The sequence below is a fragment of the Amaranthus tricolor genome, chromosome 8 (genome assembly GCF_026212465.1).
Source record: "Amaranthus tricolor cultivar Red isolate AtriRed21 chromosome 8, ASM2621246v1, whole genome shotgun sequence".
Taxonomy (NCBI): Eukaryota; Viridiplantae; Streptophyta; class Magnoliopsida; order Caryophyllales; family Amaranthaceae; genus Amaranthus; species Amaranthus tricolor.
In genome coordinates this window covers 23,830,844-23,845,811 of record NC_080054.1, presented here as the reverse complement: position 1 = coordinate 23,845,811, position 14,968 = coordinate 23,830,844, and the positions used below count along the sequence as shown (strand labels likewise).

Genomic DNA, 14,968 nt, shown 5'->3' with positions numbered 1-14,968 from the left:
GATTAACTCAATTTGGACCCTTTTATAAGTTGGGCCCTAGGCGGTTGCACCTCAAAACTACCTTTAGGAACGGCTCTAATCCCTCAGCTAAAAAAAATCCTCAAAAAAAGTGAAACCACCGCAACTATCCAGAAACCTACTACTTAGAACACAATAACCTTTAATAATAATTTAAAAAAAAAAAGCATAACCCAATTCTTTATATATATATATATATATATATATATATATATATATATATATATATATATATATATATATATATTTTGCAATTAGTTGATATCTCTTTCAAGAAGTAGATTGCAAAAGTAGCACACTTAACTGCAAAGAGAACCACATAGAAAAAGCATAACCCAAACCCAAAAATCATAAGCAAAAGAAAAACCAAAAGATGAGGTTGATAGAGAAAGATTGATATAGACCATATTAGAGACAAGAGACAAGAGACAATTATATTGAAAGAGAAGCTAGCTTGCTTAACAAAAGGATTTTTCCTGCAGATTCAATTTTGCAAAAAGCTGTCTATATTCCTCTTATTATTCTGAAAGGTATGGAAATTATACCAGAAAAAGATATTCATATGTTATTGTTATAAACTAAAAATAATCCCTCATTTTCTTTTCTTTTGGGTACTTGTTGATTGAAATTGTTAGAATATATATATATTATGGGCTTTAACCATCGGCTTAACTTTTGATTGAATTGGTTCATTAACATGGTCTCAGAGCCAGCGTGATAAGAGTTTACGGGGTTCGAATCTCAACCACCTTTCATGTAATGTAGAATACTTAGCGTCAGACATATGAGAAGGATACGTGTTGCATCCACAATTCTTGCCTAAAAGGCTTTTGTGTGAGAGACGTATTAAAGTTATAACATATACTGAGGTCTCAACTATCAGTTTAAGTTTTTGATTAAATTGCTTTGCTGACAGAAATAATTAAGGGCTATTTTTTTAATAATATTTGTGAGCTGACTCTTGTGGCAATTCTAATGGCTGTATTTCATCATGTAATGATCTTTGGCAAAGTTATAAATAGATTGTTGCTAAGGCTAGCTTTTACTGCAATTGCAGATGATGATGAAGTTAAGGATGATGATGGTTATATGGGAATTAAAGTAGCAAAACCAATCACATTAATCATTAATTAATGTCAATAATTGTGAAATTTCTATGTCCCAAGAATATCACCATCAAAATCACCAGCAAGCAGCAGATTCAAATATCTTTAGCTTCCCAAATGGGTTTGACAGATCTGCTGCGGCTTTAAAGCCGCGGCAGACTGACCAGACCACCGCGGCTCCTACGTCTGAAGACGGACGAGTACTCCATCCCGTGTACGAAACTTCCGGGATGTTGTCGGAAATGTTTAGCTTTTCACATGGGTATCAGCCGGTTACAAACCCAGATATGTTGGATTACCGGCGTGCTGTCGGTGGTCTGGGTCCGTGTCCGGGCCCGGATCGGGGTCCTGTGTCTGGGCATAATTATGATCATATAGGTGGAATAAATACTGCAGCCATGCAACTTGAACACCCAAGATCACCATCTTCACAACCACTAGAAGTGTTCCCACATATTTGGAACACAACACATATTGATAATAATCAAGCAGCTGAATCAAGTGGACAAGGTTTATCATTATCATCTTCATTGAAACATCTAGAACTTTCTAAAGTTGAGGAATTTAGAAATATTTCTGGTTCAAATAGTGAGACAAATGATATTATGTTTTTCAATAAGAACCAGCAAGGTAATGCTACAGGAATAGGTCCTTCATTTCAAGGTGGGCATTTCTTCAAGAATCTAGCTCCGTGTCCGGATCCGGGTCCGGATCCAATTCAAATCATAAGTTGGTTTGGAGGTCCGAGTAGTGCTCAATTTCATGTTGGATATGGATCGGCGTCCACTTCATCTTTGGGAGTAGCCAATGTGTTGAGAAATTCTAAGTATGCTAAGCCTGCTCAAGAATTACTAAAAGAGTTTTGTAGTGTTGGAAGGAGTCAAATGAAAAAGCCTAATTTAGTGAGGCAAGATTCTTCAAACCAAAACCCGACTTCGAGTGGCGGTGGCGGTGGCAGTGGTGGTGGTGGATCTATGTCGTTGACAAAAGATCCACCACAATTAACACCAGCTGATAGGATTGAACATCAAAGGAGGAAGGTCAAACTTTTAGCAATGTTGGATGAGGTATGTTTTCTTTCCTGCTTTATTTACTTCTATTCATTTCTTCGCTACACCAAAGAGTCATTTCAAGAAACAAACACAACCCAAACTTAAACCAATGGTTAAGGTATTAGGATATCTTATATACTTTAATATCTCATTTTATACGAGAGTCATTTAGGCTAGAAGTGTAGATGATATTCTACTTCAAATGAGAAGTGGTTGAGATACGAACATGTAACCTCTTGTTACGTTGATTCTAATATTATGTCAAGAAACAAATTCAACCAAAAACCACTTAAGCTGATGGTTGAGGTCCATAATACATTATATACAAGACCAAATCTTATTTTTTTTATTTAATTCAACTAAAAGCGTATGAACTAATAGACGATAGAATTGCTCTTTGCAGGGCCCATTATTCGGGGTTGGGTCCTCTTTATCCTTTGCTTGGAGGGGGTATGTATCCAGTTTGTTCGCTACGTTCCTCCCTAGATAACAACCTTTTCGAAATACTTAGATGTTAACTATAATTATGATTAGATGTATATAAGAATTAATTACTCTCCATGAATCTTCATTTTAGCAATTAAATTGAATCGTTAATTATGATTGGTGTAGATAAATAGACAACCTAGTTATATACTACGTACCTACCAAATTTTATAAATAAGACTAATTATATTGTCTAATAATATGTTGACTTAAGAAAAATTTAAATTATTTAAGTCTACTCTAGCCTTTAGGCACTTTGTTTAAGTTAAGACAAAATGAATTGTATTGCCTAAGACAATTAGGCAAAGAGTGAGAAAAGAGGCAAAGAAACACCCAGGAGGATATTCTTTCTTTTTTCAGCCTCCTACCCTCCATTAATAAATCATTTTGTCCCTACTTCAAAAAGTTTTGGTTTTTCCTCATTTATTTTACTCCCATCTACTTTATTAATTTATTTAGGGTTTTTCTTCTTTTTATTAACTATGCTACCAACAACATTAAATGATTTTTTTTTAAAAAAAAGTTGATATTCTATGCTTTTCATTTATCTTCTTTTCACTTCTAATTTGGCGTAGATTTTTGAGATTAAAGCAAAGTTAATTACTTGTTGAATGATCATTAGTGCAATGATTGAGGGGTGCATGGTGATAATATTTCTTGTTTAGTTGGTACTTTTCATTATATACTTACTCTGTTCTGAAATAGTTGCTACAGAAGTATTTAAGGCAAGCTACATATATATACTTCATGTCTTATTCTATACGGAGCTTAAACAATACATATGATTGTGTCACATAAGTACTAATATTTGAACGAAATAAAATATAGGCTTATTTTCTGTTGTTAGCTAAGTTATTTTATAAGTTAGTTGAGGAGTGAAAACAACATAGTAACCTCCTCTTCAACAAATAACGTATACCCATGAAACTTGTGACTTATCAACCTCCTTTTTTATAATTATTTAAATTATAACAAGGAAATTGGTCTCAGTTAGAGTACATATCATTTTACTTATGTAAAATTTTGTATTAGATTATATAACCTATCATAAAATCTCAATCACCGAGTTTAAGTTTTTGATTTAGTTAGCTAGTCTGATCTTAACATAGTATTTGCATCCATACTTTTAGGTCAATTGACCCTATTTGATGAAGCATGTTAAAGTACATAACATATCATCCTAAAGCCTCAACCATCAACTTAAACTTTTGATTATACTGTTGTTTGTGTTCAATTCTCAGTGTCGTTCCTTCAAATCCATTCCCTCATCCTAACTGTATTGATCAATCAAAAAAATATATTACCTTCGTTCTAAAACACTTGCAATTGATTGTGACATGTTGTGTGGGTAATAATGTCACTAATAGCCGCAAGTATGATGAAACCACCAGCTTATTTTTTTGGTTGAATTGGTCTTTTGACATGGTATCAAAGGGGTCATCTATGCTACACAACACATCTAGTTCAATTGACTCTTATGTGATGAGACATGTTAGAGTATGTAACATATCCTAAGATCTTAATTATCAGCTTAAACTTTTGTTTATGTATTCAAAAAAATAATAACAATATTATGTGATGGGCCGTCTATGCTGCAAGTATCCTAAGATCTTAACCATCAACTGCAAGCATAATGAAACTACCAGTTTAAGTATTTGATTTAGTTGGTCTCTTGAAATGGTATCAGAGGTCGTATATGCTACATCAACACTTTTAGCTCAATTGACTCTAATGTGATGAGATGTGTTAGAGTATATAACATATCCTAAGATCTTAACCATGAGCTTAAACTTTTAGTTATGCATTTAGGTGGATAGAAGGTACAACCATTACTCCAAGCAAATGCATATGGTAGTAAACTCAATGGAAGTAATAATGGGTTACGGAGCATCAATTCCATACACATTGTTAGCTCAAAAGGCGATGTCTAGACATTTTAGATGTTTAAAGGAAGCAATACAAGTGCAGCTAAAACACAGTTGTGAAATGCTTGGAGAAAAAGATCCAACAAGTTCAGGAATAACAAAGAGTGAAACACCAAGGTTGAAGATTCTAGAACAAAGTTTAAGACAACAAAGAGCAATTCATCAAATGGGAATGATTGATGAAGAAGGTTGGAGACCTCAAAGAGGATTGCCTGAGAGATCTGTTGGAATTTTAAGGGCATGGCTCTTTGAACATTTCCTTCATCCGTATGTTTCTCTTCTCCTAATTAATTTATCTCTCTTTTTGTGATTTTGTTTTTTGTTGTTAATGTTAAATTATGATAAATTTGTTAATAGTTGTGGCCTCCGTATACATACTCTAATACGTTCCTTTATATATGAGAGTTTGAGGCTAGAAGCGCTTAATATTGCATTTTAAATGAGTGGTGAGCGGGATTCAAGGGCTTCTATACCATATCAAAGAACTAACTCAATCAAAAGCTTAAACTGATGGTTGAGGCCCCATAATATGTTATGTATTCCAACAAATTAGGCTGGACTTATTGTGAATTGTCACCATATACTATCGGGGAAACATGATGTTCATTTCAAAACCATGCATGTGGCTTCGATAAGAAGGCCTCTAATAACTTATAAAATGTGCACATAATTATCTTTAATTTATTAATGTGGGATAAAAGATTACCTTTTGTATGTGTGTTTGTTGCATAAAAATTGGGTAAAAAGGATGAACCAAAATTTGTTTGATCATCATCATGGTCATACCTGTTTTTTATCTTTTTCTGCTTGTTGTTTTTAGCAGAATTATTTTTCTTCTAATAGAATAGTTAGTACTTTGAATTTCGAATTAGTTCGGTGAATAAGGAATTTCCTTTCACAGAAGCAAAATATCATAATAATCTAATCCTAATTATTAATTATTTATTGTGAGGTATAAACTATTTATCTTTCTTACTAATTAGAATTAGAATCTTATAAAAAAGTAAAAAAAAAAAAGTTAAAAATATATGTAGGAAATAAGCTAAAAAAATTTATATACTTTTATACAAATTAAAAAATCAACTCTAGTATACACGTACCAGTAATCTAATATTAAATACTAATATATATTGATAAATTTGTATTTTATTAAATTGGTAGAGTAGTTGACTTGAAAAGTCATTTACTATAGAATTATCTATTTGAACATGATAGATGGTGTTGAAAATCTATTATTTACTACAATATATACAACAAAATTTAGTAAATTAATTTTTATAAGTAAATTAAAAATAGTTGATGTCATCTTAATAGATCATCAAGAGTATGGACAGAATTGCTTAGTTTAATTCAGCTAATATTGATAGATCAGATAATGTTTTTGATGAATCAGATTAAGTCTTTAAGTTTTTACAAATGATCAACTTTATTTTTATTTTAGGGCATGGCTATAGCCCACATATTATACATACTTCTTCAATTTTAGTCTATGTATTTGTCTTTCTATTTTAAAATATCTCACCACTTTAATTCACTATATTCAATTTTTTAATTTTTATGTCATTATTAAATGAAGGGGAGGGAGTACGTAGTTATTATTCAATGTTGTTACCACATAGTGAAAATTTATTTTTGAGTTTAAATTATTATATTATATATTTATTCCGTTTCATAATACTTGCTACTAATAGTGATATTTTCCCACACAATATGTCAAAATCAGTAGCAAGAATTATGAAACGGAGAAGGTATTTTCTTTTGTACTTCTATCTTTTATAGAATTATTAGGTTGTGTCTATATACAGTTGCTCGTTTATATTAGTACTTACTATATATAGGTATTTGAGATGTTTTGAGTTGTGACAAGTAATAAGTGACAACACCAGTTTAAATAGTTTTTAAACATGGCTATAACTAGAGTACAATTCTAAAACCATTTTATAATTAATACTGACCTTTTCCAACACAATATTGTTCCTTGAATCTTAAATGCAATATAAGGATCGAATGATACAAGCTAAGATTTTGTAGTTCCACTATGGTTTATTTATCATTTTTTATAATTTCTTCACTTTTGCTATAAGTATAAATTTATACAAACTTAAAAACAGAGAAACATAGGAAATAAAAGTTCAATTTGTGAGAAGTGAACGAAATGTATAGAAAAAAAATTAAAGAAAAAGAGTGTATTATGATTTATGACAAAAAATAAAAAATGCGGTAAAACTTAAGAAACATACTATAAAGAGAAATTTAGCAAAATTAGATGAATTGTGGTTTCCCTTTATGTTAACCTTTGGGGTTTTAAAAACACATATAAGCATCATAACGTTGTGCGTTGATGATTATAGATTTATAGTAGAGGTGTTCATGGGCGGGCTTGGACGGGTAGTGGATCGAGTAGTAATTTTTTTTTGCTACCCGCCCATTTTTAAAGCGGGCGGGACTCGCCGGTAGGCGGGTATTTATTATATAAAAATTTAAAATATAATACAAATCATAAAATTAAGTTTTAATAACAATTAAAATACAATACATTGTCCAAAATACATAAAAAGTCTCAAAACACTCAAATTACATGAATATAAACATTATGTTAGATAATCCAACAAAAACATTCCATCATCGATTTATCTTACTACGGAGTCGAAGTCCAGACATATACTTCTCTAATCATAATAAATTAAAAAAATTATTAAAATGAGTATGGACTCTAATTACTAAAGTTGGGTATGTATTGTAGACTAGTAGTACTAGACACTAGACTACTAGTTTCATAGCAATAGAACTAATTATATAATAATTAATATATTGAACTTAGCGGGGTGGGCGGGTATACCCGCGGATATTTTTTTGGCGTTGCTACCCGTCCATTTATCTTGGCGGGCGGGTATAATCCGTCCAAACTTAAAATTTTTTTGAAACACGTTGTTCATGCCCGCCCATTTTTCGAGCCAGGTGGGTCGAGTCTGACGAGTAGCCCGCCCATAAATAGCTCTAATTTATAGATGAGTGTTCACTTTATCCCTCTTGAATAACACCCTTTAACTCAAAAATGTGAAAATCTTTTAGTTAAATGATGCTATTTTAGAATTATGGTTAAAGAGTTGAATAAAATGAGTAGTATATTGCTCTCAATAATATTAATATTTCTAAACTAACCAATGAAGATAATCTATAATTTAGAACTGTTGTGTCTTTTTAAACTATTAACCAAAGCTTTTCACCATCGATGAGATTAAGAAAGCGCATTTTATAAGTCATTGAGAGATTGAGAGTTAGAGTATTGAACATTGACTAATGAAACATGAATGTCTAACTTTATTTACTTAATTAATTTAGTAAAATTAGCCGGAATAATCCAATATTTTTATATTAATTAGTTAGAGTATTGAACATTGTATGTAAATTTTCAAAATTTTTCTCCAATTTTATATTAATTTGCAGTTTTCCTTTTTGGTAAATTACCTACTATATCAAATCATCCGATTACCCGAATTTACTCTAAGTAAATATCTCTAAAATTAAAATTATTCATAATTAATAAAAAATGTGATTATCATTGAAAAATCATAAAAACAATGAATTATCCTAATTAATTTTTCCATTAATTTATACTACTCTTCTTTTGCTGTTACTTTTTCTAGTGTATGTCTGCATCAATGACAGCATAAGTTCCAAGAAATAATATAATGACAAGCAAAAAGCCAATGGTATTCATGAGAAGCAAAAAATAGACTAAAGCCATTGAAATAGGCAATTAACCAAAATTGAGTATAATTTAACCTGATTCAAAATCAAATTGGTAAAATATTTACAAATACTGAAAATTAAAAGCAAATCAATTTAAAATATTATACCTAAAATCTGTCAAAAACACCTAAATATACACCTTTTAACTTTTTTTTTTTTTAACCTCATGAACGTTATTGTACAGCAATCATACTTTTTTGTTGGTCTGCAGAGACAAACATTAAATAGGAGTATAAATCAAAAAATGACAAAGATTGAAATGTGTAACACAGTTGTCCTATGTACACTCTCCATCACCTTTCTCTCTTAGATTCTAACGCCCTTTTCATTAACAGGATAGAGAATAAGCCACACTTCATTCTTCTACATTTACAATAAATTCATTTCTATTTAATTTCTATTTATTCTCACACCCTACAATGTCTATTTGACTAGTTTAATACTACATATTACTTTTTACGCAATTTAATATGTGATTTAGATTACGTATATCTTAAAATATTATTAATTAAAAATTATAAAAAATTGATATTATAAAAATATGCGATTAGACAATTCAAATAAGATCCCACTTGACAATATATAAAATAAGTTTGAAGATTGATAATACCGTTATGTCTTATATAGTTGGGTATTTTAAAAAGAGGAAGTAGGATATACTTATTAGCTCTATTACTTAAAAAGTATGGAAAGGTTCATTAGTAAATCTAATAGTTAGAAATTGTTTGATGTAAAAAATAAGATTTTATTTTTCATTCTTACATTGGTGATGGAGAAAGAGTAATGGATATTATTAATATATTCTAGTAATTAGTATCCCAATAGGTAAATTGCTTCTAAAATTGTAACATCAAAAATTGACCTTTAACTTTGAATTAAATAATTATAACACCAAACAAAATATATCTAAATATCGTTTTTAATTTATATGTATACAATTTTAGTATTGTCGTAATATAATTAAAGTAAAATATTGTTGAAATCATCTTTTCTTAAACTCCAATATTTATCAATGTTTTATTTAATTTATCCCACAAACTGTCATATTATTATTATTATTATTATTATTATTTCACTCTATTCATGTTGATTGATTTTTAAAATTACTGACAATTAAAACACCGATTTATATTCCACTAACAACATTATTTTCTGAATTTCTCATATATCTTCTGTTTTCAAATATTTTTCTCATTCACTTTTTTCGCATATCTCAACGCAAACTTTAAAATCAAACAATTTTAATTGTGAGTTTTCGAAAATTCTAAAAAGTTGACATTTAAAAAGTATATATTGAGACGAATCTAACAAGATCGCACATAAATATATTTTTTCTTATATATCGATGAGAAATCGTAGTCAAAGTCTGACACTAAAATTCGTAATTCTATTTGAGAAGAACATATACGGAGGTAACATATTTTAAATAATAGTTTAATATTATGATTTCATTTCAATACATGCATACTAACTTAGTTAATTAATCTAGGGTATTATTATAGTTCGCAACCCTTTACATTTTATCTCTACCTTTTATATATTGAATCTCCAAAATTGCCCCTAGTTACTTTTCAAATCTTCAAGCTTTAACATCTCTCTAAAAACTCTCTCCGAATACTCATTGAACTAAAACAAGCTAAAACTAAAAATGAAATTACAATGGCCATCGAAAATAAGCATCAATATGATTGCGCCATAATATGTTGTGTTAAAATTTGATATATGTTCACTCTTTTGGCTATAACTTTAAATAGAAAAATCATATAATTGCAATGTTTGAGGCATTAGAACCTAGACTTCAAGATCTTTTTAATGATATATTATATGCTCAATTTCGATAACCGAGCGAGAAATAACGACCGTTTAGAGTTTGCAGGAATTTTTAACATCTAGTTGCGTGCAACCGGACCGCAGTATAGTCGCGTAAGATGCGCCACTCCACCGCGGTCCGGTCGCGCATTTTACGCGACCATACCGCAGTCCGTCACGCGCGACTGCATGTTAGAAATCACTGTAAATTTTAAATGGTCGTCATTTCTCGCTCAATTGTCAGAATTGGGCATACAATATGTCGTTGGAAAGCTCTTGAAATCTAGTTTCTAATGCCGTAAACCTTGCATTAATACAATTTTTCTATAAAAAGCTATGTCCAAAAGATTAAACATATATCAAATTTTAACACAAGCAAATTTTAAATGATCGTCGTTTCTCGCTCAGTTATCGTGATTGGGCATGTAATGTATCATTGGAAAGATTTTGAAGTCTAGGTTCTAATGCTGCAAATATTGAAGTAATGTGATTTTCCTATCAAAAGGTTTGGCCAAAAGAGTGATTATGTATCAAATTTCAACACAAAACGTGTGATTAGGTTTATTTTCCGATTTTAAATTTTTTTTCTTTTTTAATATTAATATTTTTTATTTTAATTTAATTATTATTAATAAATTTAGTTTAGTAATAATAATGGTTGATTTTATAATTAAAAATAAATTTAAGAAAATTTTAGTAATTTTATTAAAAAAATAAGTGTCAATATAATGAAAAGGATTGTGAAATTTAAGGATTGGGTTAATTTAATAATATATCTGAGTTTTTTTTAGGTATCCAAGCGACGCTGATAAACATCTGTTAGCTCGACAAACTGGTTTATCAAGAAGTCAGGTATTTACCCATGCTTTCTCTATCTATTTTATGCCCAACTAAATGTTAATATGCTCAATTTACTATATTTTAATCCGAATTCTGAAATATATTATCATTTAAAAACGGCCTTGTAGCAAAATGATATTAAACACAAAATTTTTAAGAAAATAATTACTCCTTCATTACTTTAATTTAGCATCAGAGTAAGTAAAGTGTTTTTAAGAAAATGTCTACATTGGTAATAAATTAATTGTCGGTTTGGTAGGTAGTAATAAACGGTGGTAATGATAATGAAAATTAGTGTAATTTTAATTGAAAAATCTCATGGCTACCATTAAAAGAGGTGGTATTAGGTGATAATAGAAATTTATAAATAAAAAGTTTTTTTGTGATTAAAATCATCACCATATGAATTAATGACATGAAACTTTTGATAAAATTTTACACTATAAATCATTCTCATTACCATCATTTAGTACCACAACGAAACGTAAAAGATTTAGAGTGTATAGAGGAGATTACAAGAAAGTAGTATATACATATATCTAAAAATAGAATTAATGCGAAATAAGAGACATTCAGTATTCAAAAATGAAATTAATATTAAACGAGAAGAGCGTAAAAAGTAAAAAAAATGAAAAAATTACCCTATAAGCCTTGGGATATAGGACAACCAAAAGGGTGTAGGGTGTAGCCCTATTTGAAGAAAGACACTCCCACGGAAGGTTTAGATGATGCGTCCCTTGTCAGTTGGATCATGTAATAATCAATATACTAAGCTCTAATCACATTTTCACAGCCTTGCAGTAAACACGTATAACAACACTCCATCATAACTACCTTTCACCTCTTTTCTTTCTTGTTTTTTTTTTATTATACAATACAATTACCTTTTACTTCGATTTTTTTTTAATTAAAAAAACTCTTAAAAAAATAGTTAAAAGGACAAATTTTAAAGATGTATTTTCTCTATCCTATTTAATTTGTATTATTTTTATTTTTGGATAATAATCTATATATTTTAATTTCTATTAATTTTATTTATATAATTTATTATTTCTTTTTATTTATTATCATTATCCACCTATTTCTTAAAAATACCAACTTTTTATTTGCATTAAACCAAACAAGACAAAGGAAGAAATAGTAATATATAGTGTCATTTATTTCTTTCTTAATTAATAATTGAAATTTGAAATAAACTCTTCTTCTACCTTCATCATATAGGAGGACGATATTTTGAAATATTTTCTTATTTAATAATACATATGTTCTATCTAATTTATTCTTTTATATTATCATAGTGACAACTTGTGAAATGTCAAGTGTTATAAGTTAAAAGATTTATAAACAAAGATATTTAATAAAATGAATTGATAAATTTGCTTCATATATAAAAATATGTTGAGGAATGCTCACTTGCAATTTCACAATGATTTATTGAGAAGTTAACTTGTAAAGGTTTTATTTAATAATTCATGTAAGATGCTTTCAATTTCCATTATATTAATAAAAAGAAAAATTCCCTTTAGATTCTGATTTAGAATGTGTTATATATGGAAAGGATATGTGAGTAGGCACTAGGCACTTATTCACCATTCATTTTATATTTTACAAATTCTTGTGAGAGATATTTTTAATTTGGCCGACTTATTATATATTTTTAAAATATTATAAGTAGGCATTAAATATGATATAAGTAGGCATTGAGGATACGGTAAGTAAACATTAAGAATAATATAAGTAAGCATTAAGAATAATTTTATTGAAGGCCACCATATTACAATTTAGTATAGTGATTCTCAATTTAAAAGTACCACCACTTATTGAGTGTCTCCTTTGATTAATAGTGGTACCGATAAGAATATATATTTATTCATATTTTGTAAGAAAAATTAATAATATAATCTCAATGTTCCGTGGAAATTACTATGTTAAATGCATGTTATTCACAGGTATCAAATTGGTTCATAAATGCAAGAGTAAGATTATGGAAACCCATGATTGAAGAGATGTACCAACAAGAGTCAAAAGAAATTGAAGAAGAAACAGAAAAGGAAAGAAACCAGCAAACAACACAGAATCACTTGTCTTCCTCCTCTTCAGAACCCAAAACATCATCAACTCATCATAATACAATGTTGGCCCCACACCCATTACCAGAACCACCTCCTTATACGGCTGTTCAGCTTCCTAGTGTGTCCCAATATTTGGGAGACACTTGCCATCACTTTGATGGGGCTCAAAATATGGGTCCCACTACTGTGATTAGCTTTGGTAATGCTTCTGGTGACGTGTCACTCACCTTAGGGCTTCGTCATTCTAGCAATGTTTCAGAGAAAGCCACTGGTTTTTCTGTTGGAAGAGTTCGAATACATGTAGTGTAACAACTTCATCACTATTATTGTTATTGTTAATGAAGGTTAGATTTTTATTTTTATTATTGTTTGCCTTTTGGTATAAAAACATAATATTATGTCTTCCTAGTTTATTAAACAAAGAGAAAAAGGAATGAAAAGAATATAGTAGTAGTAGTACTAAGCTAGTTAGCTAATTAGCTAGGTTGGTTTGTTTCATAATTTTTTCTTATTTCATCAATTTTTTCCTTTTTTTGCTGAAAATTGTATAGTAGAGCAAGTTCTTTTTTTTGTTATATTTTGAAGCAGTGTCAAGTAGGAGTGTAAGTAATTTGGTGAAAAATCGAATACCAAATCAAACCAAATCAAATAAGTAATTTGGTTTGAATATATTTTAAATTTGTTTTGGTTTGGACTGAACTTTAATTATAATTCGGTTTTCGGTTTGGACGCGGTCTAGGGTCCAACAAAACCAAAGAACTGAAAAAATCGAAATATTAAAGGCATGTTATATCTTCCATTTGATTCATTTTGAATTTTTGCCCTTATTTTCAGATTTTTGTTAAAAGTTTTTTACTTGTTCAAATTAAAAATCCTAAAATTATTAATATCTATTTTGGAGCTTTAGAAAGAATAAGTTTGAAACAATACGTGCAAATTTGATTTTCGGTGCAAAATATACAAATCGGTGCAATTCGGTCTATTCGGTTCAATTTGAATTGGTATTTTAAAATTCGGTTCGGTTTAATTTGGATTATAAATATTATGATTTTGATTTGGATTGAAAATATCAAAACCAAATTTTATTCGATTTGATTTGATTTTGTATCGAATCCAAACCAAAAACCAAACTTTCACCCCTAGAGTCAAGTAATGTATTATTTTTGTTGTGAATAATAAAATATGGGTCATTGTTCGTCAAATGGTTGTAAGTTGATGGTCTTTTTAGTTGATTTGTTTGATCAATTGAAGTATTGATTGTTTTATTGGCTTAAGATAGGTAGATTAATTGTTTATAAGAGATTGACTATTGGTTGTTTATTAGAAAAAAAATAAGTCAAAAGTAGCAACTCAACATGATATGATTTCCATGGCTAAGCCTCATTTTTAGGTGATCAAGCACAACTTGACACAACATTATTCACATCATGACTTAGCACAATACAATTTGTCACAAGACACGATAGATACAACACATGGGCAGCCTAGCGCAACACGCTTTTCGTATTTAGCCTTTTTTATCACAAATTGTGAAAAACGGTTTCTCCAAGAGACGCATTAGATATATGGGAAAAATTACTCAATTAATACAAATTAAAGAGAAAATAGAGTGCGAACTTCTTATTTTAATGTCATCTCTTTGATATTGAGGTTATCTCTTTGAAAAACGGTGTCTCACAAGAATAACTGCTTTTTTATATCCTTAGGTCTATTTTATGAGATTTGCAGTTGCAGATATCAATGTAGAATTTCTTTACTATTTGTGTGTCCAAGACATTTCTAAATTTCTATGATTTTAGAGTTATCTACTATGGATTCTGCTTAGGAGTACACCATGCTGCTTCACAATCCATTTCGGATCTCTTCCACACACCAACTCGATCCATTTACAGTGTTACCAACGATAT

General features: G+C 29.6%; 1 protein-coding gene across 2 annotated transcripts; it reads left to right on the top strand.

Moving 5' to 3' along the window:
• Positions 1 to 275: 275 nt before the first annotated feature.
• Positions 276 to 13,831, top strand: LOC130820485 (BEL1-like homeodomain protein 4). Of its 2 annotated transcripts, XM_057685880.1 has the most exons (5): positions 276 to 548; positions 1,076 to 2,191; positions 4,472 to 4,854; positions 10,941 to 11,001; positions 12,939 to 13,830. In XM_057685880.1, the coding sequence occupies exons 2-5, from the start codon at positions 1,175 to 1,177 to the stop codon at positions 13,368 to 13,370; spliced, it is 1,893 nt and encodes a 630-aa protein (XP_057541863.1). In that variant the 5' UTR covers positions 276 to 548; positions 1,076 to 1,174; the 3' UTR covers positions 13,371 to 13,830. The 2 variants fall into 2 exon arrangements, with proteins under 2 accessions (XP_057541863.1, XP_057541862.1); XM_057685879.1 differs by having other exon boundaries at positions 290 to 2,191; positions 12,939 to 13,831.
• Positions 13,832 to 14,968: the final 1,137 nt, after the last annotated feature.

Excerpts from the sequence above, each read along its gene's own strand:
- LOC130820485 (XM_057685879.1), top strand. The coding sequence starts at position 1,175 with ATGTCCCAAGAATATCACCATCAAAATCACCAGCAAGCAGCAGATTCA. Across the intron at positions 4,855-10,940 it reads TTTGAACATTTCCTTCATCC|GTATCCAAGCGACGCTGATA; the intron begins GTATGTTTCTCT and ends AGTTTTTTTTAG. Across the intron at positions 11,002-12,938 it reads CTGGTTTATCAAGAAGTCAG|GTATCAAATTGGTTCATAAA; the intron begins GTATTTACCCAT and ends TGTTATTCACAG.